The sequence below is a fragment of the Lontra canadensis genome, unplaced genomic scaffold (genome assembly GCF_010015895.1).
Source record: "Lontra canadensis isolate GAN:19392208 unplaced genomic scaffold, GSC_riverotter_1.0 scaffold12, whole genome shotgun sequence".
Lineage (NCBI taxonomy): Eukaryota > Metazoa > Chordata > Mammalia > Carnivora > Mustelidae > Lontra > Lontra canadensis.
Genome location: NW_022631006.1, coordinates 19277923 through 19303885, shown reverse-complemented (window position 1 = coordinate 19303885; position 25963 = coordinate 19277923). Strand labels below are relative to the sequence as shown.

At 40.8% G+C, this 25963-nt stretch overlaps 1 protein-coding gene and 1 non-coding gene across 2 annotated transcripts in view; both read left to right on the top strand.

The window, feature by feature from the left end:
• CHP1 (calcineurin like EF-hand protein 1) overlaps positions 1–25322 on the top strand; it is a 43542-nt gene extending 18220 nt beyond the window's left edge. Inside the window, exons 3-7 of the mRNA XM_032856800.1 lie at positions 4056–4136; positions 7485–7612; positions 19587–19648; positions 24244–24366; positions 24527–25322. Coding sequence (XP_032712691.1) covers positions 4056–4136; positions 7485–7612; positions 19587–19648; positions 24244–24366; positions 24527–24580 — 448 coding nt within the window. The 3' untranslated portion in view covers positions 24581–25322. The remainder of the gene's footprint in view (positions 1–4055; positions 4137–7484; positions 7613–19586; positions 19649–24243; positions 24367–24526) is intronic.
• Positions 21696–21798, top strand: LOC116867581. The gene has a single exon (XR_004382627.1). It is a non-coding gene; the product is annotated as a U6 spliceosomal RNA (small nuclear RNA).
• Positions 25323–25963: the final 641 nt, after the last annotated feature.

Sequence of the window (25963 nt, the reverse complement as noted above, 5' to 3'; positions counted from 1 at the left end):
TCCTGGGGACACCCAAGCCCCCTCCCCCCTCCCCTCCCCAATCAGGCTCTCTGCTCAGCAGGGAGCCTGCTTCCCCCTCTCCCTTTGTCTGCCTCTTTGCCTCCTTGTGATCTCTCTCTGCCAAATAAATAAATAAAACTCTTTAAAAAAAAAAAAAGAATGTTGTTATATATGATTCTATGCTCAGACTTGCCTTCTTCCAGTTATAATATCTTTTCTTAAAATATCTTTGAGGGAAAAAAATATCTTTGAGGAAGATTTTCCCAGGTATACTGTAAGGCACAATATACTATTGGCATGCTTTTTTATGAGTACACACAGATTTTGAACAAATCTTCCGTGTGTGGGCTGCTTAGAGTATATATTTTTCTCTATTAGGTTCGCGTCAGTGGACAAATTTAAGTTATGTTTTAGAAAAAATTGCCCATGTGATCTCCATTCTGCTATAGAACAACTAAAAATAACAAACTGTGTATTATTGAGCAGTTTACAAACTATTGTTTTTTACTCTTTCATTTTAATATTGATACTATCAACAGTATTCCTCTTGGTCTTATAAAACTGTATTGTATAAACAATCTAAATTCCAAGAGTAGAGTTTAAAAAAAAAGTGTCAAAGGACAGGTTTTGGTCTTACTGACATTGGAATTCCAAGACTAGATCCCTTTTGAGACTGAAGTTCAGGCTGGATTGTGTACTCACTGCCTGATATTAGACATGGTATTTAAACTGTGCTGTTTCTCAGCTAAAATTACTCCAGCTTGTTAGACATTAAGCTGAGGTATGTGGCTATGCAATTCAAATGAGCCTTAATCTTCATTTAAAAGGGAGTAGTTATTGTTTCTTAACCTCTGTCAAGGAAGAGGAACCACTTTGGGTGATAACTTGGATTTTGTATTACAGAACAAGTTATGTAATAAGAACTTAGTACATATTTGTGGAATCAAATAATCAGGACCTCTGTAACATCCTTTATCTTTTATCATCTTTTTTTTTAAGATTTTATTTATTTATTTGACAGAGAGAGATCACAAAGCAGGCAGAGAGGCAGGCAGAGAGAGAGGAGGAAGCAGGCTCCCTGCTGAGCAGAGAGCCCGATGTGGGGCTCAATCCCAGGACCCTGAGATCATGACCCGAGCCGAAGGCAGCGGCTTAACCCACTGAGCCACCCAGGTGCCCCATCTTTTATCATCTTAAGCAGCGTCTTCTTCTGGTTCATTCATTGATGTAAAAATTATTACCCTAAGTGATCAAGGAGGATTAGAATTCAGAGTTACTGTTCCAGAGCCCTGCATTTAGTCCCCTAGGTCAGTTTCAACCTGTGTCACCACCAGATGTGCTGGAGATGAGCTTCTTCAGTTAATTTAGCACCATCTAAATGGTAAACCGTTCTAAGAGAAACATGGTATTAAAGGCTTCTGGATAAAATAGGGGTATTTCATTAGCAGTTAGTACAAAGTGGGTAGAGGAATAAGTTTTATCTCTTCTGATAGTAAACATCTTGAAGGCAAGAGTGGGGCTTATTTGAGTTTTATATTTTTATTTTTATTTTACTTTTTTTAACTTTGTATCTGGAAATACTCATTTCAAACTTATAGAAAAGTTCCAAGAATAATACAAAAACTTCTATGTACCTGAAATCTAGATTTACCAATTGTTAATATTTTGCCACAGACTTAATTGTGACATTCTTGTGTCAAAGTCAAGAAATTTAGCATTTTTTTTAAAGATTTTATTTATTTATCAGACAGAGATCACAAGTAGGCAGAGAGGCAGGCAGAGAGAGAGAGGGGGAAGCAGGCTCCCTGTAGAGCAGAGAGCCCAATGTGGGGCTCGATCCCAGGACCCCGGGATCATGACCTGAGCCAAAGGCAGAGGCTTTAACCCACTGAGCCACCCAGGCGCCCCAGAAATTTAGCATTTTGATATAGTTATATACTATTACATAATTCCATATTCTGTATGGAATTACGTAGCTCAGTAATGTCCTTTGTGGCAATGTTATTCCTAGTCTAGATCATGCATTGAGTTCAGTCTTGTGTCTCCTATGATCTGGAGCAATCTGCCTTTCTCTGTCCTTCATGACATCCATATTTTTTTTTTTTTTTTTAAGATTTTATTTATTTATTTGACAGACAGAAATCACAAGTAGGCAGAGAGGCAGGCAGAGAGAGAGAGAGGAGGAAGCAGGCTCTCCGCTGAGCAGAGAGCCCGATGCGGGGCTCGATCCCAGGACCCTGGGATCATGACCTGAGCCGAAGGCAGCGGCTTAACCCACTGAGCCACCCAGGCGCCCCGACATCCATATTTTTGAGGAGTATGTTATAAACAGTTTTATATTCTTGGCACTGAATATCAACTAAGAAATTTTTAGAAATTACTTATTGAACATTTTTTGGGCGAGCACCTTTCTTTCAGAGTGTTTGATATGCTAAAGAACTCTGTGTGTGTGTGTGTGTGTGTTTATTGGGGTGCCCCAGTGGCTCAGTCAGCTGAGTGTCTGCCTTCAGCTCAGGTTGTGATCCCAGGGTCCTGGAATCGAGCCCCAGGTTGAGCTCCTGGCTAAGTGGGGAGTCTGTTTTTCCCTCAGCTCCTCCCCCTGCTGCTGTGTGCTCTCTCTCTCTCAAATAAGTGAACAACTTTTTAAGAAGATTTTATTTATTTATTTATTTATTTATTTGAGAGAGTGAAAGAGAGCAAGGGGAGGGGGTCAAAGGGGAGGAATGGAACCTTGAGCAGACTCCCTGCTGAGTACAGAGTCTGGTACAGCTGAAACCTACAACCCTGGGATCATAACTGACCTGAAGTTGGTTGCTTAACCAACTTGGCCATGCAGGCACTCCAAGAAATCTATGGATTTTTTTTTTTAATGATTTTATTTATTTGAGAGAGGACCAAGTGGGTTGGGGGACACAGGGAGAGTGAGAGCAAGAAGCAGACTCCTCACTGAGCAGAGAGCAGAAATGGGACTACGTCCTGGGACCCTGAGATCATGACCTGAGTCAAAGGCAGATGCTTTACCGACTGAGCCACCCAGGCACCCTGTGTTTTTGTTATTATTCTATTCTATTTCATTTTATTTATCAAGATTTTATTTTTAAGTAATCTCTATACCTAACGTGGGACTCAAACTCAAGAGTCATGCTCTCTACTGACTGAGCCAGCCAGGCGCCCCAGAAATGTGGGTTTGTTGTTGTTGTTGTTGTTGTTGTTGTTGTTTTAGAAAAAAGAACATGTATTTGACTTCAGTTTAAATTTAGACTTAAATCATAGTTCTGCCACTTAACTAGCTCATAGCACTGGGCAAGTTACTTTAGCTCACTGCCTCTCAGTTTCCTCAACTTGAAAAGAGTACAAATAAAATGTTGGCCTAAAGAAATGAGATAATTAGTATAAACACAGCAGCACGTGGTATGTATACAGCGAATGGCAGCTAATAATATTCATCTCAGCATAACTTCCAAGTTGTGAGAGGATGACTGCTCTTTCAGGATCAAGGTTTAAATATTTCTGTGGTCTGGGTCTGTAGAAGACAATGGAGAAAAGGCCAGAATCAGAGCAAGGAAGTAATGGAAATCACTTAGTTGTCACACTTAATTCTTTCCTTGGACACTGCCTAAGAATTCCTTGCATTTCATAGATGTTGTAGATCCTAGCAAGGGTCCAGGATTTTTGCTACTATACACAAGCTCTGTGGTGTTGATAGTTGGTGCTGCTGTTCACTCCAAACTTAGTAACTAAGTACAAAATGGTAATGTTCAAAGAATGATTTACAGGGACAGCTCAGTATTTGCTTGTTAGTTGTTTTATTGACGTAACTTGTGTGCTGAATTCACTGGAATGTGGCATAGTCGAATCTGGCTTCTTCCACTCCTGAGTTGGTGCAGGAAACACTTGGCAGGTACTAAAGTGCTATTCTTTGCACTTATTTGGTATAATTTGCCACAGAAGTAAATTCCACGAGGTAATATTCTTGCTAGGTTGTACCCTTGCATGACTGAATGAATTCCTGCTAAGGGCCAATAGTCTCTAACTCAAGGTGATTCTCTTGGCAGCCGGGAAGATTTCCAGCGAATTCCGGAACTTGCCATCAATCCATTGGGGGACCGGATCATCAATGCCTTCTTTCCAGAGGGGTGAGTCCCTGCAGTTGTTGGCTTCCTTGCTGAGGCAAATCTGGAATAATGTTATTGGCTGGGCCCTTTTAGATCACGATCCTCCTGACTATATTGGACATCCTTAACTTGGTTGTTCTAGACTATCTCTTCTGATAGGTATATGAGCCTATTTTCAAAATTGTCTTTAATCTGTTTATAATTTCATATTTAGAGAAGAGTTGCTAAAATTGAAAATACAAAGAACTCCTGTATGTCTTTCACCCAGATGCATCTGGTTACATCGTTAACCTTTTATCTCATTGGCATATGCTCTCTGTCTCCCTGTGTTCCAGCCAGTGAAAATATAATCAAGTCACATATGTGATTATAAATTTTCTAGTACCCACATTAAAAAAAGCAAAAAATAAGCAAGTTAATTATGTCAATATATATTTTATTATCTGATGTATTTAAATAATTTAATATATAGTCAACATATTTAATATATTACATTCATTTTAATATTAAGTCTTTGAAATCTTGTGTGTAATTTATACCTATAGCACCGATCAGCTGCTGTAATACTAATATAAAATATTATGTATTTTGTTCTTTTTTCCAGCTTTATTGAGAAATGTCATATTGTGTAAGTTTAAGGTATATAGCACAGTGTTTTTATATATGTATATATTGTGAAATGATTATCACAATAAGGTTAATGCATTTATCACCTTACACAGTTACTGTTTTTGTATGATGAGAACTTTTACAATCCACTCTCTTAGCAACTTTGAAATAGACAGCACTAGAGGTATTGTTACCTGTAGTCACCATGTTGTACGTGATGTCCCCAGAACTTACTCATAACTAGAAGTTTGTACCCTTTGACCACCCTCACCGGTTTCTCCCATTGTCTATTTTATTCTAATATATCAATCACATTCCTATTTTAATCTTCCTGATAGTACATTCCCCCCTGTCCAGTACACGATCCATTCTGGGTCAGTTGTCATGGCTCTTCGGCCTCCTTTAATGTGGAACATTTCCACAGCCTTTATTTTTCTTTTAGAACATTGGCTAAGGGTACAGTCCCCTCCACCACACACAGTTTGTCAAACAGATTTGGGTTTGTCTAGGCTTTTGATATGCTTCACTACCCAATACACTAGACTTCCAAGTCCCGAGTAAATATTTATAGATTTGATTAGGTACCTTTTTCTGAATAAAGCTTATTATGTTATTTTAAGTAATCTCTTTAACAGTTTCTTCCTGGTTCCTTGTGACTTATCTGTATGACCCAAAGGACTTTAAAAAGTTCAGTGGTTGCCAATTTCTTAATAATGAGACTCAGTGTCAGCGAGGATATTATCAGATAAAATGGAGAGGAAATTTTAGAACTCTGCACTGAAAGCAGAAGAATCTGCAGTTGAGAATTTGGGCATTCAGTAAAGCTGAGTGATTGGGCTGGGGCGGGGGGCGAGGGGAAGCCTAGCGCTAATTTATGTGAAGACAGGAATCGAATGAAATGAAACTTGCTCTCTTCAGATTCATGTTGACCAGGAGGAATCTCCTGCCATTCTTCATTTTTTCCTTTTTTTCTCCATGAACTGCCCTGTTGGTTTCTGGTAGTTTTTGTGCTGAAATCTTGGGTGTTTTTATTTTTATTTTTTTCCTACTTCCTCCTTAGCCCATATAGAGCATTGATCCTGTCCAGTATTGGAACCTCCACAACTATGCTTTGTATCCAAACCTCTTGTAATGAAAAGTAAACCCAGTGGAGTCATTTTGCCAACATTTTTTTCAGAGTTCTGTAGTAAGCATTGGTTATTAGGAAAAGCAGTTTGTGGGAAGCGGTTTTCTGTGACAGTATCACCTGCCGTCCTGTGTAATGTTCTGCTCAGGACGCTAGGCGGGTGTGCATGAGGAAGCCAAGGCCTGTGCCAGGCCACACTACTAAACTCTCGGCAAGAGGCCCTTCTGCTAATCACTCTAATAAGATACAGATACCCAGTTTCTGGGTTTTTTGTTTCTTCTCTCCCTAGTCTTATGCAAGTGGAATTTTTTTTTTTTAATGAGATTGGAAAGTGCAGCATTGGTATTCAGTATACCCTTTTACTCAGAGACCTATGGCAATAATATTTATACTCATTAATCTGTTGTTCTGGCATTTGCTTCAAATCTTATTCCACATCTTGATTCCCCAGATCTACTGCTCCATTTGCAGTCTACCTGGCTTCAAAAACTAACAGTAATTCTTTTGAGTACAGTGGGCTCATGAGCTAGCTTTTGAAATCCACCCTCAGAAAGACTGATCTCTGTGTCTGCCTGGCACTTAAGAGACATGACATACCACAGCGATTCGGTGGGGCAAAAAAAAAGACTGGGATTTACTTTTAGGTAGTCACAGGAACCACGCAACCTGTTCTTTCCAAGACTGCCACAGATAAATAACTTTGTCACGTTGGATATTCTTCTTTGAAGTACATTGTTCACTGAAGTTTTAGAATGATTTCTCTCAGGGTTACTGATTTGCCTGTGGCACGATAGAAAGATTTTTCTCTAGTCTCAAGTACCAGAAAAGCTTTATACAAGAGTCTTTGCAACATTATGATCATGAGTAATCTATCCATCTATGAGGGGATAATAAAATCATAATTAACACAATGATTTTGCAGACATTTGAAATCTTTCAAAGTGTTTATATTGGTTGAAGACGTGCTTAAAAGTCTAAGAAAGCACAATAGGAAATTGTATATGCAGTATGTTCACAATTACCAAAAAGGCATAGAAAAATGAATAGAAGAAAAGATAGTAATAATTGTAATTGCTACAGGAATGGTATTTTTCTACTTTCTTCCCCTCATATTCTAAAAATGTATTTATTGCTTTTATAGCAAAATTTTTATTTTAGATGCTGCATTTCCATAGTATACTTTAACCTTAAAATATCACTAGGTGGATGTGACTGCACGGGAAGCATGAGAAGTGGCTGGGGAGTCATTGGGTTGGCATAGCTAACTTACTGCTTGATTTAGAGTCTGAAGCAGTGAGTTCAGGTTCTGGCTTGCCTGATAATGTAGCCCTTGGTGCTGCTTGAAATCCTTTTTGGGAAAAGAGCTATAAGGAACTTGAGTAGGTGACTGCTGAGTTGTTACCTAAGTCTGGTTAATCATTTATAACATGGGAAAAATAATACCCACCTCACAAGGTTGAGGTGACACTTAATAAAATATATCTTATGAGCCCTAAAGAATTGTGCATATGGGAAAAGACCTTGTTAAATGGACTTTCGGCCACTCTAGCTAAAACTGTTGTCAGCATATTAGATTCATAAGAAAGAATCACTCTGATTGAGATGGTGTTCTTTTAATTCTGTTTCCCAATCAGAGAGGACCAGGTAAACTTCCGCGGATTCATGAGAACTTTGGCTCATTTTCGACCCATTGAGGATAATGAAAAGAACAAAGATGTGAATGGACCAGAACCCCTCAATAGCCGAAGCAACAAACTGCACTGTAAGGAGATGAAGTTTTCTGGCTTAAAATATTTGCTTTTATTTGCATTTACAAATCATTTATTTTACTCATTCATTCATTGAGCAAGCATTTGCAAGAGCTTAGTGATTGAGAGCTCAGACTGTGGAATGACATGGATTGGGTTCGAATCCCAGCTCTGCTGTTTTTCGGCCGTGTGTCTTTGGGCAAATTATTTAAAATCTTTGGGCCTTGGTTTCGTCTTGTGTAAAATGGGATGTTAAGGGGTTTCGCATAAGGATGTTGTGATGATTAAATGAGTTAAAATATGTCACGTGCCTGGCAATAAGAACTTAGCCGCTAATATTATCCTTAAAATTCATAGAATGCCTCCCACGCACCAGGCAGTGGGTTGAGTGCTAGAGCAACAACAGTGAATGAGACCTAGCCCCACCTGTAAGGAAGAGTGGCAGTCTCAGCTGATCTTAGAATTTGATGGATACTGAATGTGACTCAAGTAGGAGTACACAGCTGGCTTAGTACAAGATTTAACTTTTCTCCCCTTGCCTCTTGCCTCCTTTCCTTGGCTATTTGTTAGATTTCCCTCTGCCCTTATTGATTCATGTATGGGATTGCCTAATACCTTACAACACTTCTCCAGAAATTGAAGTTGAACTTCTCTTTTTATTCAACACAAGTTAAAATTGAAGTGGAAATCGTATTGCATTGAGTGAGCCTAAGCTTCTCTTAGAAGAGTGCACTGTGGTATACAGAGAGGTCTTCGAAGCCACAGAATATATGGGGCCCATCAAGTTTGTATTCAATGATTTAAAGAAAAATAAAAGGCTTTTTAATATTGAGAAATGTAGATAAATCATAGAATATAATGCCAGATTTACACATTGAAAGATGCAGGCCGCCTATCTGGCTCAGTCAGTAGAGCATGTGACTCTTGATCTCCAAATTATGAGTTCCAGCCCCTTGTTAGGCAGAGAGATTACTTAAAAAGAAGAAGAAGAAGAAAAAGAGGAGGAAGAAAGATGGGTACATGAGTCTTAAACTTTTAACTCGTAGCCTTTGGGCCACATCGTCTGATCTCCCTGGCTAGGGGACAATGATTTTACTCCTCTCTTGATATTTCGGGTAAAGAGTTTCAGAAGCACTGAAATAAGTTTTGTTATACAAGACAGGGAAGATTTTTGAACCAAAATAGTAAAATACTGCTCTTCTTTACCACAGTATCATATACCTTAATGAGTGGAAATCTTAAGTACAAACAAAGCAATGTAGAAGAAAATAGAACTCGAATGAATTGTTCTCAAATGTATTGAATACTTTGTTAGTGAATTTTGATTTCTTTTTTTTTAAGGTTTTTATTTATTTATTTGACAGAGAGATCACAAGTGGGCAGAGAGAGAGAAGCAGGCTCCTTGCTGAGCAGAGAGCCCGATCCGGGACTAGATCCCAGGACCCTGAGACTGTGACCCAAGCCAAAGGCAGAGGCTTAACCCACTGAGCCACCCAGGCGCCCCATGAATTCTGATTTCTTCTTTCAAGACTAAATACTACTTGAGACAAAACCTGTTTCTCAACGTTTTAAGGGTTTCACCTTATGTTTAGTACATGTTTGCCTGATTCTGACATTAGCATAATAGAAATTTTCTTACTCGGTGTTGTCAGACCAGGACTAAAATGATAATTGAGGGCACCTGGGTGGCTCAGTTGTTCAAGCAACTGCTTTTGGCTCGGGTCATGATCCTGGATTCCCAGGATGGAGTCCTGCATCGGGCTCCCAGCTCCACAGGGAGTCTGCTTTTCCCTCTGACCTTCTCCCTTCTCATGCCCTCTCTCACTCTCCCTCTCTCTCAAATAAATAAATAAAATCTTAAAAAAAAAATAACTGAAAAACCCAGCTCTAGCATAGAATCACAGAAGAGGATACATGGTTTAATATTTTATTTTACCTTGAAATATTTATTTATTTAAATTCAATTAATTAACATATAATGTATTAACTGGTTTCAGAGGTAGAGATCAGTGATTCATTAGTCTTACATAACACCCCGTGCTCATTACATCACATGCCCTCCTTAATGTCCAGTTACCCCATTCTTCCATCCCCCCACTCCCCTCCAGGAACCCTCAGTTTATTTCCTATGATTAAGTCTCTCTTAAGGTTTTTCTCCCTGTTTGATTTCATCTTGTTTTTTTTTCTTTCTCTCTCTTCCCCTGTGTTTCTATTTTGTTTCTTAAATTCCACATATGAGTGAGATCATATGATAATTGTCTTTCTCTAATTGACTTATTTTACTCAGCATAATACCTTCTAGTTCCATCCACATCGTTGCAAACTGTAAGATTTCATTTTTTTTTTTTTATTTACCTTAAAATATTTAAAAACACATTCACTGCCCGATCTTTTGGTGTGGGACTAAGAGTTTTGGGTTTTATTTGTTTTCGTAAAAGTCTGCTGATGGGAGTTGTGTAACGTTTTATATAGAGCACATATATAATGTATGTAGGCTGAGGTTTCTGGTTGCAATTTCTTTTAAGTGGAGAAAGAACTTAAAGATACTCGTAAAGCATTCCGAAAATAGAATCTTTCTATTGTTTACATTTTTCCTTAATCTCTTGTGCTTGTTCTGCCACACTTTACGTTAGTAGCAGGTGTTTGTTTTTTTTATTTCCGGTAACTTAATTTTGAGTCTCTCAGAAGTAATTTTCTCAGAAACAATAATTTTGTTTTTATATGCATGTTTCACTTTTTATTAATTATATGTAGTTTTTATTAACAGTACAGATAGCCTAGTTGTAGGGCATGTATACACCTGACTTGGAGAGGCTCCAGGGTAGCTGGTGGAGTGGACACTCAGGTGTTGCCCATTAGCTACAAGTACGCAGTGTGCCACCACGTCTGTTGGAACGATTTGCAGAGGGAGGGAGAGAATCCCTGAATCAAGTGAGTCGGTTAAGGAGACCATTAAGAGACATTCTGTGCTGCTATGAAAGCACAGATTGAAACTATGCTTGCTTTTCTAATCCAGGATTAGAGGAGACTTTAAAGGTCATCAGACCTAACACATACCGGTTACCTGAATGCCCTCTCTGCATGAGCTCTACTTTTAGGGGTAGGGAGGGACTCTATTTGTTTAAGTCATGAATTCCTTTGGCAGTCTAGTGAATCCTACTGACCCCATCTCAGAATACTTTTGAAACCATAAAAGCAAATACGTAGGATTATAAAGGAAACCAATTATATTGAAATGCAGTTGCCAAAGTATTTCTTTTTTAAAGATTTTATTTATTTGAGAGTGAGAGAGAGTATGAGAGGGGAGGAGGTCAGAGGGAGAAGCAGACTCCCCACTGAGCAGGGAGCCTGATGTAGGACTCATTCCTGGGACCCTGGGATCATGACCTGAGCCAAAGGCAGTCCTTTAACCGGCTGAGCCACCCAGACTCCCCAATTGCCAAAGTATTAGGGCAACTTTGTGACAGAGTAACAGATGTGCTTCTTTGTTATTTATTGATTTCAAGATTTATTTATTTGAGAGAGAGCGCTTGTCATCCATGAGCAGGGGGAGGGGCAGAGGGAAAGAATCCCCAAGCTGGACATTTTAGGAACCATATTTTAGGAATCATATTTCATTTTGGATCCCAGAAATATACTAAAGCACATTTATGACACAGTACCTAGAAGTTTGAGGGCACTGAGGAAGATTTTTTTTTTAATTACGGTAAAAAAAAATACATAATATAGAATTCATCATCTTTTTTTTTCTTTTTTCTTTTTTCTTTTTTTTTTTTTTTTGGTGGGAAGCAAAGCAAAGTTTATGGAGTGTTAGTAAAGCGATGGTACAAAACTCCTGAAGAGGGAGAAGACCTGAGAGGGTTGCCCTAAAATTTATCATCATAACCATTTTCTTTAAAGATTTTATCTATTTATTTTAGAGCACCTGTACATGAGCTGGGGGAGGGGCAGAGGAAGAAGGAGAGAAGCTCACTACTTGCCAATCTCAGAGCTCAGCTCAAGGACTCAGTCTCAGGACCATCCTGATCTGAGCTGAAATCAAGAGTCAGGCACTTAATGGACTGAGCCCCCAAGTGTCCCAGAAGGAAAATTTTTTTTTCCAAAATCAAGAATCAGATGTTAACTGAGCCATCCAGGCACCCTGGGAAGAATTTTTAACAAGAGATATTTACATAAGAATAACGGGTAGTTAATTCCCTGTTAAAGAAGAAAAGGACATCTTGCAGAATGCTTTTTTTTAAAGATTTGTTTAATTATGTTTTTTAAAAGATTTTATTTATTTAATTTTTATAAAATAACATACTATGTATTATTTGTTTCAGGGGTACAGGTCTGTGATTCATCAGTGTTACACAGTTCACAGTGCTCACCATAGCACATACACTCCCCAGTGTCCATCATCTAGCCACCCCATCCCTCCCACTACCTTCCCTTCCAGCAACCCTTAGTTTGTTTCCTGAGATTAAGAGTCTCTTATGGTTTGTCTCCCTCTCTGGTTTCTTCTTGTTTCATTTTTCCCTCCCTTCCTGTATGATCCTGTCTTGTTTCTCAGATTCCTCATATCAGTGAGATCATATGATAATTGTCTTTCTCTGATTGACTTATTTCGCTTAGCATAATACCTTCTAGTTCCATCCACATAGTTGCAAAAGGCAAGATTTCATCTTTTGATGGCTGCATAGTATTCCATTGTGTATATATATACCACATCTTTATCCGTTCATCTGTTGATGGTCATCTAGGCTCTTTCCATGGTTTGGCTATTGTGGACATTGCTGCTATAAACATTGGGGTGCACGTGCCCCTTTGGATCACTACATTTGTATCTTCAGTGTAAATACTCACTAGTGAGATTGCTGGGTCGTAGGGTAGCTCTGCCTTCATAGAAGAACCTACATGCTGTCTTCCAGAGTAGTTGCACCAGCTTGCATTCCCACCAGCAGTGTAAGAGGGTTCCCCTTTTTCCACGTCCTCACGAACATCTGTTGTTTCCTGACTTGTTAATTTTAGCCATTCTGACTTGTGTCAGGTGGTATCTCATTGAGGTTTTGATTTGTATTTATGTGATGCCAAGTGGTATTGAGCACATTTTCATGTGTCTGTTGGCCATCTGCATGTCGTCTTTGCAGAAATGTCTGTTCAGGTCTTCTCCCCTCTTCTTCATTGGATTATTTGTTCTTTGGGTATTGACCTTGAAAGGTTATTTATAGATTTTGGATAATAGCCCTTTATCTGATATGTCATTTGCAAATATCTTATCCCATTCTGTCAGTTGTCTTTTCCTTTGCTGTGCAAAAGTTTTTTATCTTGATGAAGTCCCAATAGTTCATTTTTGCCCTTGCTTCCCTTGCCTTTGGCGATGTTTCTAGGAAGAAGTTGCTGCGGCTAAGGTCCGGAGAGGTTGCAGCCTGTGTTCTCCTCAAGGATTTTGATGGATTCCTGTCTCACCTTAGGCCTTTCATTCCTTTTGAGTCTATTTTCGTGTGTGGTGTAAGGAAATGGTCCAGTTTCATTCTTCTGCTTGGGCAGAAGAATGCTGTGTCCAGTTTCCCAACACCATTTGTTGAAGAGACTGTCTTTTTTCCTTTGGACATTCTTTTCTGGTTTGTCGAAGATTGGTTGACCATAGAGTTGAGGGTCCATTTCAGGGCTCTGTATTCTATTCCATTGATCTGTGTGTCAGGTTTTTTGCCAGTACCATACTGTCTTGATGATTACAGCGTTGTAATAGAGCTTGAAGTCTCAAATTTTGATGCCACCAGCTTTGGTTTTCTTTTTCAACATTCCTCTTGCTGTTCGAGGTCTTTTCTTGTTCCACACAAATTTTAGGATTATTTGTTCCATTTCTTTGAAAAAAGTTGACAGTATTTTAAGATTTTATTTATTTACTTATTTGACAGAAAGAGACACAGCGAAAGAGGAAACACAAGCAGGGGGAGTAGGAGAGGGAGAAACAGGCTTCCTGCTTATCAGAGAGCCCAATGTGGGGCTGGATCCCAGAACCCTGGGATCATGACCTGTGCCAAAGGCAAATGCCTAACAACTGAGCCACCCAGGCGACCCACCTTGTCAATTGATTTTTGACAAGAGTGCCAAGACTATTCAGTAGAAAGAGAACAGACAGCCTTTTGAACAAATAGTGCTGAGAAAATTGGATATCCACAGGCAAGAGAATGAAGTCGGACCATTATGTCAAGGGCAACCACCAGGGCTGAACTGTACCTATGTAGGCACATGCCCAAGCACATATAGTACTAATCTTGTCTCCGAGGAATGGTTCCTGATTGCTTTCCTCTTCAAATTAGGGAGGTTATAATGTCTTGTATGAAATGGACCACCCACCTTATGCGAAGGGAGAGGTCTATGAGCTTCCCTGTTGGTGTTCTAATTATCTTCTTAAATTATTGAAGTTTTGTTTAAGACTTTTTATTTATTTGAAAGAGAGCAAGACAATGAGCAGGAAGGGGGGCAGAGGGAGAAGCAGACTCCCTGCTGAGCAGGGAGCCCAACATGGGGCCCGATTCCAGGATCCCAGGACTAAGGGACCACGATCTGAGCCAAAGACAGATCCTTAACCAGCTGAGCCACCCAGGCACCCCTGAAGTTTTTTTTATAACATAAAATGAATGATGTGGGAAATGAGTCTGCGTGAAGCTCTTTTATTTGGATGATGAGGAATATTGTAAAGTGGAGTTAGGGAGAGTAGCCAAGAAGAAACAGTGAGCAGCATATTTACAACAGCTAAAAGGTAGAAGCAATCCAAATAAATGTCCATCGAAAGATGAAAAGATACACAAAATGCATTATATACATAGAATAGAACATTTGGCCTCAAAAGAAGGAGATTCTGCTACATGCTACGTGGATAATGCTAAAAAAAAAAAAAAGAAGAAGAAGAAGAAGAAAAGAAAACCAATAAGCCAGACAAAAAGATAAATATTGTTTGATTCTTCTTATATGAGGTTCCTAAAGTAGCCCAAATTCATAGAAGGTTGTCAGGGACTAGAGTCGGGGAGATGGGGAATTATTGTTTAATGGGTCAGAGTTCCATGGGGAAGATGAAGAAGTATTTCTTCATCTGGAGATGGTCAGTGGTGGTGGTTACACAACAGTGTGAAAGCGTTTTAACTGTACATTGTGAAAGAGTCAAAATGGTACATTTATGTATATTTTAACCACTGTTTTATTTTGTGTTCTAAGAATCAGTGATTAAAAGGTAAAAATTTGAGATCATTCATTTGGTCTTTCATTAAGCAAATGTTTGAGCAACTACTATATACCAGGCACTAATTTAGTCCCATGATACAATGATGCATAAATCAGATAAGGTCTTTGCTTTCATAGAGCTTACGATTTAATAAGGAAGACAGACTACATGGAAAAAGACAGATGGGGGCGCCTGGGTGGTTCTGTCAGTTAAGTGTCCCACTCTCGCTCTTGGCTCAGGTTTAGGTCTCAGGGTCGTCGTGAGTTCAGGCCCCATGTTGTGTTCCATTCTGGGCATGGAGCCTACTTCTAAAAAAAGACGAAGTGACAGATGAAGAAACAAACTTTATGATTGTGGCAAGTCTTGTGAAGGAAATGGATAAGGTGAGGTGAGAAAGCAGTGAGGGGTGCCACTGCATGAGTGAAAGAAAGTCTCTCTGAGCTAAGAATGAGCCAGACATGCAAAGAACAGAAAATAGCTCCAGGCACAGGGAACAACCAGGATAAATGAGTACTTGGAATGTTCAGAGAACAAAGCTTTACCAAGAAAGAACTGAGTGGTGTGAAAGGAGGGCACAGAGGTAATGGCAGGTAGGTGACATTTATTAAGCACCTACTGGGTGCCCTGCACTGTTTAAAGTGCTTCTTTTTTTTTTTTTTTTTTAATTTATTTGATAGACAGATCACAAGTAGGCAGAGAGGCAGGCAGAGAGAGAGGGGAAAGCAGACTCCCTGCCAAGCAGAGAGCCCAACGTGGGGCTCGATCCCAGGACCCTGAGATCATGACCTGAGCTGAAGGCAGAGGTTCAACCCAGTGAGCCACCCCGGCGCCCCTAAAGTGCTTCTTGTATACTAACTCATTTAGTCCTTACAGCCTTGTGAGGTGAATTCTGTTATTCTCATTTTGCTTATACCTTTTGGGCAACTGAGGCACCAAGAGGTCAAGTAACTTGTTCAGGTTCACACAGCTCATAATCCTCAGAGCCAGAATTCAGCAGAGCCTGAGTCTTAACCAGTGTACCATATTGCTTTGACATCAGTGTCGGGAGCTCAGAGGAGAGGTCCATGCTGGAGTTGGACATTCGGGAATCAACGAGCACTAGAAAGTGTTTAATTAAAACCATGGAAGCAAAGATGTAAGAAGATAGCTCTGGATTGGGGGAGTCCAAATCATAGGACCAAGAAGGGGGAGCTAAAAGAGAGATGAGAAGAGTAAAGAGACAAATGTTAAAATGGCTCAGTCATTTACGCACTTGACCATTCGTTATCTTGGGGAAAATGTTTTTGCTGGTTCAGGGCCAGAACTGCCTGTTAGGAATCCACGTCAGTTAAGAAACCACTACTAATGCTGCGGTTTTTCTTCAAAGGTCCTGTCAGGTAGTCGCTGCATTTATCTCTCTGCTGATACCTTCCTCTGCTCGGGCTGCTGTAACAAAACACCATAGACTGGATGGTTTAAACAACAGACATTTCTCACATTTCTGGAGCCTGGAAGTCTGAGAACAGGGTGCCAGCCCACTCAGGTTCTTGGTGAGGGTCTTCCAGCTTCACCCAGAAGGGCCCCCTTTTTTTTCCTGTATCGTCGTATGGGGAGGGAGGTAGAGACAGAGGAGGAGAAATTTTCTGTCTCCTCTTTTTATAAGGGCATTAATTCCATCATGAGGGCCCTACTCTCAGGACCTGATCCAAACCTAATTACCTCCCAAAGGCCTCACCTCCTAATAACATTGCACCGGAAATTGAGAGCCAACATGGGAATTGAGGGGGGGGGCGGATACAAACATTCAGTCTTTGGAAGCTGAATTTTAAGAATCACCAGGTTCGGGGTGCCTGGGTGACTCAGTGGGTTAAAGCCTCTGCCTTCGGCTCAGGTCATGATTCCAGGGTCCTGGGATCGGGCCCCGCATCGGGCTCTCTGCTCTGCAGGGAGCCTGCCTTCCCCTCTCTCTGTGCCTGCCTCTCTGCCTACTTGTGATTTCTGTCTGTCAAATAAATAAAATCTTAAAAAAAAAAAAAAAAAGAATTACCAGTTTCAGGGGCATCTGGGAGGCTCATTCGGTTGGGCATCTGGGAGGCTCATTCGGTTAAGCATCTGACTTTTCAGCTCAGGTCATGATCACAAGGTCCTGGGATCAAGCCCTTTGTTAGGCTCCACGCTCAGCAGAGATTCTGCTGAAGGATTTTCTCTCTCTCCCTCTGCCCCTCCCCCTACTCCCACTTGTTCTCTCTCTCCCACTCTCTCTAAAATAAATAAATAAACAAACCTTAAAAAAAGAAAAGAAAAAAGGGAATTAGCAGTTCAGGCTTCTGTAAATACAGAACACAGGAGATGTGTTATAACAGTTACCTGATTAAAAAATTCAGAAACAGGGGCTCCTGGCTAGCTCAGTAGTACAGCATGGCACTCTTGATCTGGGCATCACGAGTGTGAACCCCACATTGGGTGTAGAGGTTAATTTTAAAAAAAAAGAAAATTGGGGTGCCTTTGTGGCTTAGTGGGTTAAGCCTCTGCCTTCGACTCAGGTCATGATCTCAGGGTCTTCGGATCTAGCCCCGTGTCGGGCGCTCTGCTCAGTGGGGCGCCTGCTTCCCCCTCCCCCTCTGCCTGCCTCTCTGCCTACTTGTGATCTCTCTCTCTCTCCCTCTCTGTCAAATAAATAAATAAAATCTTTTAAAAATTTCATATAGGGGCACCTATGTGGCCCAGTGGGTTAAAGCCTCTGCCTTCAGCTCCGGTCATGATCTCAGTGTCCTGGGATCGAGCCCCGCATCAGGCTCTCTGCTCAGCAGAGAGCCTGCTTCCCCCTCTCTCTCTCTGCCTGCCTCTCTGTCTACTTGTGATCTCTGCCTGTCAAATAAATAAATAAAATCTTTAAAAATAAATAAAATTAAATTAAAATTTCATATAAAAATGAAAATAAATGGTTGTTTAAATAAAAAATTCTGAAACAGATGTTTATGGTTTCTATAGCAAACATATTTCCATTCCGAAATCATCCTGTAGAGTGCTTAGTAGATTACACATTTCATGTATTTTAAACTTGACAACATATACAGGTATGTGTGTGTCTGTGTGTTCACTGTCTGGGGAGTATATTAAACACATATTCCAGGGGCATGTGGGTGGCTTAGTCAGTTAAGTGTCTGCCTTCAGCTTAGGTCATGATCTCTAGGTCCTGAGCTTTGCATTGGGCTCCCTGCTCAGCAGGGAGTCTGTTTCTCCCTCTCCCTCTGCTAGTCTCCCCTGCTTGGGCTCTCACTCTTTCAAATAAATAAATAAATAAAATGTTTAAAAAATACTCCTTTAGGAATAGTAATGATCCTTGCAACTCTTTCCTTTGTGATCTAAACCTCCTAAGCATATAAATTCTCAAATTTGATAGAAAGTTAATCAACTAACCAAATTAAAGAAAGCAAACATTAGAGAAAGTCTCCTAGTTATTTCCCCCTCTGGACTCTTTTTAAGTTTATTTATTTAAGTAATCTCTATACCCAATGTAGAACTTGAGCTCACAACCCAGAGATCAAGAGTCACATGCTAAACCAACTAACTGAGCCAGCCAGGTGCCCCTCCCCCTCTAGAATTCACATATGTACCTTACAGCAAGTAAATTAAAGTCTTCTAAAATTTTTACTTGAAATTTTAGTAGACTCAATCGGAGGGCAGGGAGGAGAGGGGTAATGTTTCAACACTGAGCTATTCATCCATGTTCTAATGCCTTTGTGTCTAGTATAAGCTCTGCCTAGAATCCCACCTGTTGTGAGATTTGTCTGTCTTTCAGGACCATGTTTAAATGTTACTTGAACCAGAAAGGCATAACTGCCATAGTTTTTGTTCCCCAGCATTTCATATGTATGATAACATTGCAAATGTATTAAAGTGAGAGGATCATGAGCTGCAGAGGACAAGATCTACATCTGTATCTCAGTAACTAGAACAGTGTGTTTTGGCCTTCGCGTATTCATAGCATCATACCAAACCCCAAAAATCTTAGTAGCATACTGTGATTCCGAGCCTCAAAACCACACTCGATTCAGCTATAATTACAAGGCAGTCACTTAGTCAGTGTGACGATTTCTCACGGTTGCCAGGAAAATCATCCAATGGTAGGACATTCCTCACCTGGTAGCTCTTCAGCAACGTGGCACTGTCTGAATGATTTTTGCTCTTCTGAATTCTCTCATTCTAGTTTCCAGAAGACTGACGTGATATTAAAGAGAGAGAAACATGATAAGGCCAGAAGACCATCAAATTCTTGGCATTTTTATTTGAAAGCAAAGTTCTTTACTTTCAGGGTTCCAACTTGGAAGGCCGTTGCTTGAAACGTGGCACAGATCTGCCAGAGTGGCCGTTTTCCCAGAGCAATACTTTGTGTGGTCAGCTCCTTCGCCTGCAGGGCTCCCGTTTCTGGCTCCCTCTGTGCCATGCACAGTAGACTTGGCAGGTTTTGTGAGATGACCTCATGTATAGAACCACTTACAGATTTTTTTTTTTAAACATTCTAAGGTTAAAAAAAAAATTCAGTTGTTTCTTTTTATTAAGTTTTCTGATTTGCCTGAAGAGGGGCCCTATTTTATCAGGGTTAAGAAGACAGCAACTACGAGATGCATTTCAGTTTCTTAAATGTTACAGTGTCTTTAAAAGCTCTGGAAGTCATGTCAAGTTACTCTTGAAACAGTATTTGCTGTCAGTTTTCTATCTAGTGTTCTTTATAAATTTACTGCCTTGAGAAGGGGCAAAACACTACTAATTTCCAGTAACTTCTTGTTTTCCCCTACCAGTTGCTTTTCGACTCTATGACTTGGATAAAGATGACAAGATTTCCCGTGATGAGCTGTTACAGGTATGTTGGAGAGCTGCCATGGTTGTGGACAACTTGTTTGGGCTCTGCCTACTTGTCCTTTTGGGTGGGAATTGTTCTTTCAGCAAGCGTTTCCTTATAATACCTGCTGGTGCAGAGTACCGTCTTAGATATAAGGCAAAGCCCGATGATCCCGGGGAAATGCGCAGTGGCTCATTGAGTTCTCAAAAATACATGTTTTTGTTGTTTAAAAGCCAATTTAACGTCTCTTACTTGCACTATTGGAGATGGTCTAAGTCAGATAGTTCCATTATTGTTATATCAGCTTATTGACATCCAGGTCATTCTGATGACACTTAGGTAAATGCTGCTGTCCCACCTGTCCTTGAGCTTGACGTAGGAGTCAAGGAATTGTTGCCGGGCCGGTGTACAGAGCCGACTGCTGTCCTTTGTTGCTCCTGAGAACAATTCCCTGTCCTCCCACTAGCAGTGACTAGAATTTCGTCCTCCTAGCATTGCCTTCCTCTTGTCTTCCCCACTTCCTTAAATATAAGTTTAGAGGGGAGAAAGTTCTCCTTTTTTCTTTTATTTAATATTAATGATTCTGGAGGATCCTAGGAAGCTAATACATTCAGGAATTTCCTAGGGAGATTTGTCTATTTCGATTTACTAAAAAGTAAAGTGGGTTCCACTCACCCCCAAATAAATCTGAACTCATTCAGTGTCTTAAGAAGTCTGCTAAGCTGAAAATTACTCAGGCCAGATTAAGGACCAACATTTCTGTGTCTGAGCAAAATTCAAAACAGTCTGCAGGTCAGTGTTAGTGTTCTTTGCTTTTGGATTGGGGATATCTTCATTGAGAGGAATGTACTTTTTGAAAATGGCTATGCATAGACTGCTCAGTTCAGAGGAGAAAAGACAGAGGCAGTCCTTTTGTAGTTGAATGTTTTCATCCTCTGACCCAGAAGATCTGGCTGCCAGAAATATTTTTGGGAGTGGTAGATTGATTTGTTTTCTATTATTAGGATAAAAAAAAGCCAGAGGCAAGAAAAAACAAAAAAAAAAACAAAAAAACGGAGGCAGGGGTGAGGAGATCATATGCTGGAGTGCCAGTCAGTGCCACTAGGGTGTTCCTCAGGCCTGAAGTGACTTTAGGACAAACGTGTTCATGGACTGCTGTGATGACAGAGAACTAGTTTTATCCTAGTGGGAAGAGGATATGAATATCTTAGCAAAGTGAGAAGAAAACAAAGTTTGCCTTTCTAGACACTGCCGTATCTAAAATATTTTATGATGCATAGTTCTTAACTATTCAGTGGATATTTAAAAGTTTGTGATGAGTTTATCCTAAGGGAAGGCTGAGTGGCTATTTTCCTGGTGTGATTTTTATATAAAAAGTCCTGGTTGAACTTTTGGGGATGATGGATATGTTCATTATCTTGATTGTGGTGATAGTTTTACATGTGTCTACATATGTCAAAATGGAACAGACTGCATATTTTAAATATGTATAGTTTATTTGTTTATCAATTACACCATAATAGATAAGTTGCTCTACTCTATGAGGCTAGTGTAGCTTTGATGTGAAGACTGCATAAGTAACGAAAATTACAGCACAATCTCTTTTATGCAAATAGATATAAAAATTCTAAACAAAATACTGATACATTGAATCCAGCAGTGTATAAAAAGGAGGCTGGATTTTAGCCAAGGTGGGTTTAAATCAGAAATTCAAATTTAAAATTAGAAAATCAATCAATCAATTTTGCCACCTTACCAGATTAAAGTAGAATTCCATGGTCTTTTCCGCAGAATAAAAGTATTTGATGGGGCGCCTGGGTGGCTCAGTGGGTTAAAGCTTCTGCCTTTAGCTCAGGTCATGATCCTAGGGTCCTGGGATCAAGCCCCGCATCAGGCTCTCTGCTCAGCGGGGAGCCTGCTTCCCCCTCTCTCTTTGCCTGCCTCTCTGCCTACTTGTGATCTCTGTCAAATAAATAAAATCTTTATTTAAAAAAAAATATTTGAAAAAATTCATCATCCATTCATGATTTTTTTTAAAAAGTCTTAGCAAAAAAAAAAGTCTTAGCAAGTGCTCATTTTGGCCTCATATATAGTGAAATTGGAATGATATAGAGATTAACATGGCCCTGTGCAAGGATGACACACAAATTTGTGAAGTGTTTCATATTTAAAAAAAAAAAAGTTCTTAGAAAAACAGAGATAGAAGGGAGCTTTCTTACACTGGTATAAGGGATAAACAACAAACCTTACCAGACATTAGCAAGTAGTAATAATAGGGGTGCCTGCCTCAGTCAGTTGAGCGTCCTACTCTTGATTTCACCTCAGGTCGTAATTGGGGTAATGGGCTTGAGACCCATGTCTGGCTCCATGCTCACCGGGGAACCTGCTTGAGATTCTCTTTCTCCCTCTGCACCTCCCCCTGCTTGTGTGCTCTCTCTCTTTTTCTCTCTCTAATAAATAAATAAATCTTAAAAAAAAAAAAAAGAAAAGAAAGGAAAGAAAACAAGTAGTAGGGGTGCCTGGATGGCTTAGCCCTTAAGCATCTGTCTTCAGCTCAGGTCATGATCCCAGGGTCCATCGCAGGGGATCAAGGGGGATCAAGCCCCCACATTGTGCTTCCTGCTTGGTGGGAAGCCTGCTTCTCCCTATCCCACTCCTCCTGCTTATGTTCCCTCTCTCGCTGTGTCTCTGTCAAATAAATAAGGAAAATCTTTATTTAAAAAAAAATAGTAATAATAAAAGTCCTGTTTGCTAATCAGATTCCCATCTGGAACCCTGAGTAACTCTGTCGAGAGCTAACTGGCCACAGAAGCCTGGCAGACAGTGAGGGCCACTGGTTGCTGGGACCTGGATCAAGCCACTTCTAGATGCTCTTGTCCTCGTTAATAGCCTGGATGAGTGATTGTTCAGATAACACCACTCCTCTCCCCACAGAGCCCACATGCTCCGTACAGTTCTCTAATTCTAAAAATAAAATACTTCAGAGAAAAATTGGACTGAGATCTGAAGAAGCTGCTATTTGAGGATGAATTTGTCTAGTCAGCCACACACAATCAGGGAAAATGGTAAATGGCTTGGCCATTCTGTATTTTTGCCAGGATTGCATCTTTTTAAAAAAAATTTTATTTGTTTTGAGAGAGAGAGAGAGAGTGTGTGTGTGTGTGTGTGTGAGCACGCACGCACATGGAGAGAGGGAGAGAGAGAATGGGCCCCCCTCAGTGTGGGGCTCCATTTCACAACCCTGAGATCATGGCCTGAGCCAAAACCCAGAGTCAGATGCTTAACAAACTGTGCCACCCAGGCGCCCCAAGAATGCCTCTTTTTATTAATCCTTCCAGTGTCTGTCTTTGTACTCCCAAATGTACAACTTCCAATTTTCAAGAATCAGTTTGTAAAAAAAAATAACCAGTATTGATGCAAATTGGTATTTCAGCTCTGTTTTTCTTTTCAGAAAATCCTGTGATTTACTTTTTAAAAATCTATGTCATGAGATTGGAGAAGAATGGAAAGGAAGGCCTGTGAACTGCTGGGCCAGAAGGGCTCTCCCTTGTGTAGAAAAGTTCAGCTCTTAGCTCTGAAGACAGAGCAGTGATATGAGGCATCACAAAAGCACCCTTCCCCCATTTCATACCAAAAGTCATGTCACTACCATTGCTTATTTTGCTTAAAGTAAGAATTTTCAAAGTACATTTACACTCTGAAGATGTTAGCAGAATTGGGGGAAAAGTTTTTTTGTTATGTGTGAAGCAAATTTGATGAAACGTGTTAAATTCTCTTGACTACAGTCCTTTAAATGTGCTTGTTGTTTTTCTAAAAAGAAAGGGTTAGTATTTACCCCTTCAAAGATCTTTATGTTTCTTGGCTATGCTATAGGAATAGCTGGGTTAATGAGCTGCTTTGGAGAGGACTGCATTCCTGTGGGATTCCCAGAAAGCCCTCCCAAACTGACTTACACCAATAAGGAACTAGTTTGTCTCGTGCAGCAAGAAGTCTGGGGGTAGATTATCTGGGTTGATACTGAACCTATGTGATGTCCAGGAACTGGGCTTCTGTATTCTTGCTCTGGCATGCATAACACAGAGGACTTTCACCTCATGGTCCCAGGATGACTGCTATACCACCAGAGCCTCATATCTATCTGTATTCCTGACAAAAAGTAATGGAAAAGCAAAATGCAAAGGACTCTCCCCCCAGTGAAGCTTTGCCTTCCTATCCAGTGACCTTGCCAGAGAGTTCTGCTCATCTCGTTGTCTCAAATGGCCGAGATGAGAAGACAAGGGTTTCTGCTTTCTAGCTGTTATATTTGAGGACATCAAAGGAAAAGAGGGTGGGAGTGGCTTTTTCTTTAATCTTTTTTTAAAAGAGTCCTCCTGGGGTGCCTGGGTGGCTCAATCAGTGAAGTGTCTGCCTTAGCTCAGGTCATGATCCCAGGGTCTTGGGATCCAGGCATCAGGCTCCCTGCTCAGCTAGGAGTCTGCTTCTCCCTCTGACCCTCCCCCCTCTCATGCTCTCTCACACTCTGTTTCTCAAATAAATGAATAAAATGTTTTAAAATAAAATAAAAGAGCCCTCCTGACCCCCAGGTCTCCTGTAATTCGTGGCTTTTGGTCCTGTAGGTGCTTCGTATGATGGTTGGAGTAAACATCTCAGATGAGCAGCTGGGCAGCATCGCAGACAGGACCATCCAGGAAGCAGATCAGGATGGGGACAGCGCCATATCTTTCACAGAATTTGTTAAGGTCAGTCAGTCCCCTCTTGGTTTGAAAAAGTCTGAAGAAGTTGGGAAATTCTGTTGCATAGGAGGGAGGAAGAAAAACATTCAGATAAGAACTTGGGACAGTATCTCCTGTTTTGACCTTCATAACCATAATTGGATTTGGGGGTTTTTTCCCCCTGCAGGTTTTGGAGAAGGTGGATGTAGAACAGAAAATGAGCATCCGATTTCTTCACTGAAGGACTGAGACCAAACTGTTCCCTGCTTTCTAGTATTTAAGAACTGGAACTCAAGAGTCGTCCTGTCCACCAGCCCCACCTCCACCCCATCATTCCCTTTCTCCCAAAGTAGTACTGCTGTTGCATGACAACCCCAGACATGTCCTGTCAACATAAACCTGCCTTCGGTGCATAAACAAGGCATTACAGAATGGTACCCCCGTCCATTTCTGTTCAGTATCATTCGCCAGTTATCTCCATTTCTGAATATCATCTTCCCTGGTTTGCTGCTGAAGGCCATATGTCCATCCAGTCTGAAAAAGTGAGAGAGGGAATTCATGCCAAGAACCAACCAGCAAAGCTCTTTCACTGGATATAGACGACAGCCTTGCTGCCTTCCCTCCAGCCAGGCTTCGGCATGCTCCTCCAGCCTTTTTTGTATGTCCTTTGCTTCCTCCTCCCCTTTCACCCAACATACCATTCACTTAGTTCTTCAGTCTCCCTGCTCTTCACTAAGCTTCAGTCCCCCTGTTCTACTTGGCACCCCAAGCTGTGCCTGTGAAACGTATTTCTGACTTGGCAGGGTAGTGCGGCGATCTGGCGGGTTTTTGTCTACCTTTATTCTTAAATGGGTCTCTGGGATGTTGCCTCTCCAGGAGCTTTTCCATAACCAACACTTCTCTCTGAAGAATGATCATCTTTTGGTCCCCCGCACTCTGCTCTATCATTAAAGGGCTGTTGGTTAGGTGTTCTTGTTGAAAGGTGGCGGTGTAGAGCCAAGGTGCACGGTGTAGAGCCAAGGCTTCTAGATGGCTCACCTGGGTCGCTCTACCTCTGGCCTCTGGTTCTCAACATACATAACTACTACATGGCTACTCTTGTTAGTACAGTGTTGACTCCTCAGAAAAGGGCCGTATACTTGCAGGTTTGCTTAGTTTGGGGATACCATCACCACCAGAATGGCTGCCCTGACAATACGCTTGAGGAACTTTCTCGTGGCTTTTTGATCAAGGAGCCCGGGCACTCTAAAACCCTGGCGTACCCCCACTTCTGCACCATGGTTTATGCCTCAGTGTTATTTGCCCTGGAATGTGTCTCACGTCCCATTTCCAAATAAGATGAGCAGTGTTAACAGAAGTGCCTACCTTATCCCAGTCCAAGAGATTTAAAGACTGTCCTCAGTATCTTGAAGTTTTGCACAAAATTCTCAATGAATTTTATACTTGGCAAATGTTAAGGCTGGAAGCCATAGTCTGCTCCTGAACGAGGTCCAAAGCATTGAATGTATTGTTATCAGAAGCTGCCTGGTTACATTGACTTCCTAGCTCCTCTTGTAAACCACTACTCATCTCTTAGAAGCAAGGAGTCTGGCATCAGTGGCACGATCTGAGGTGGTGTGACAGG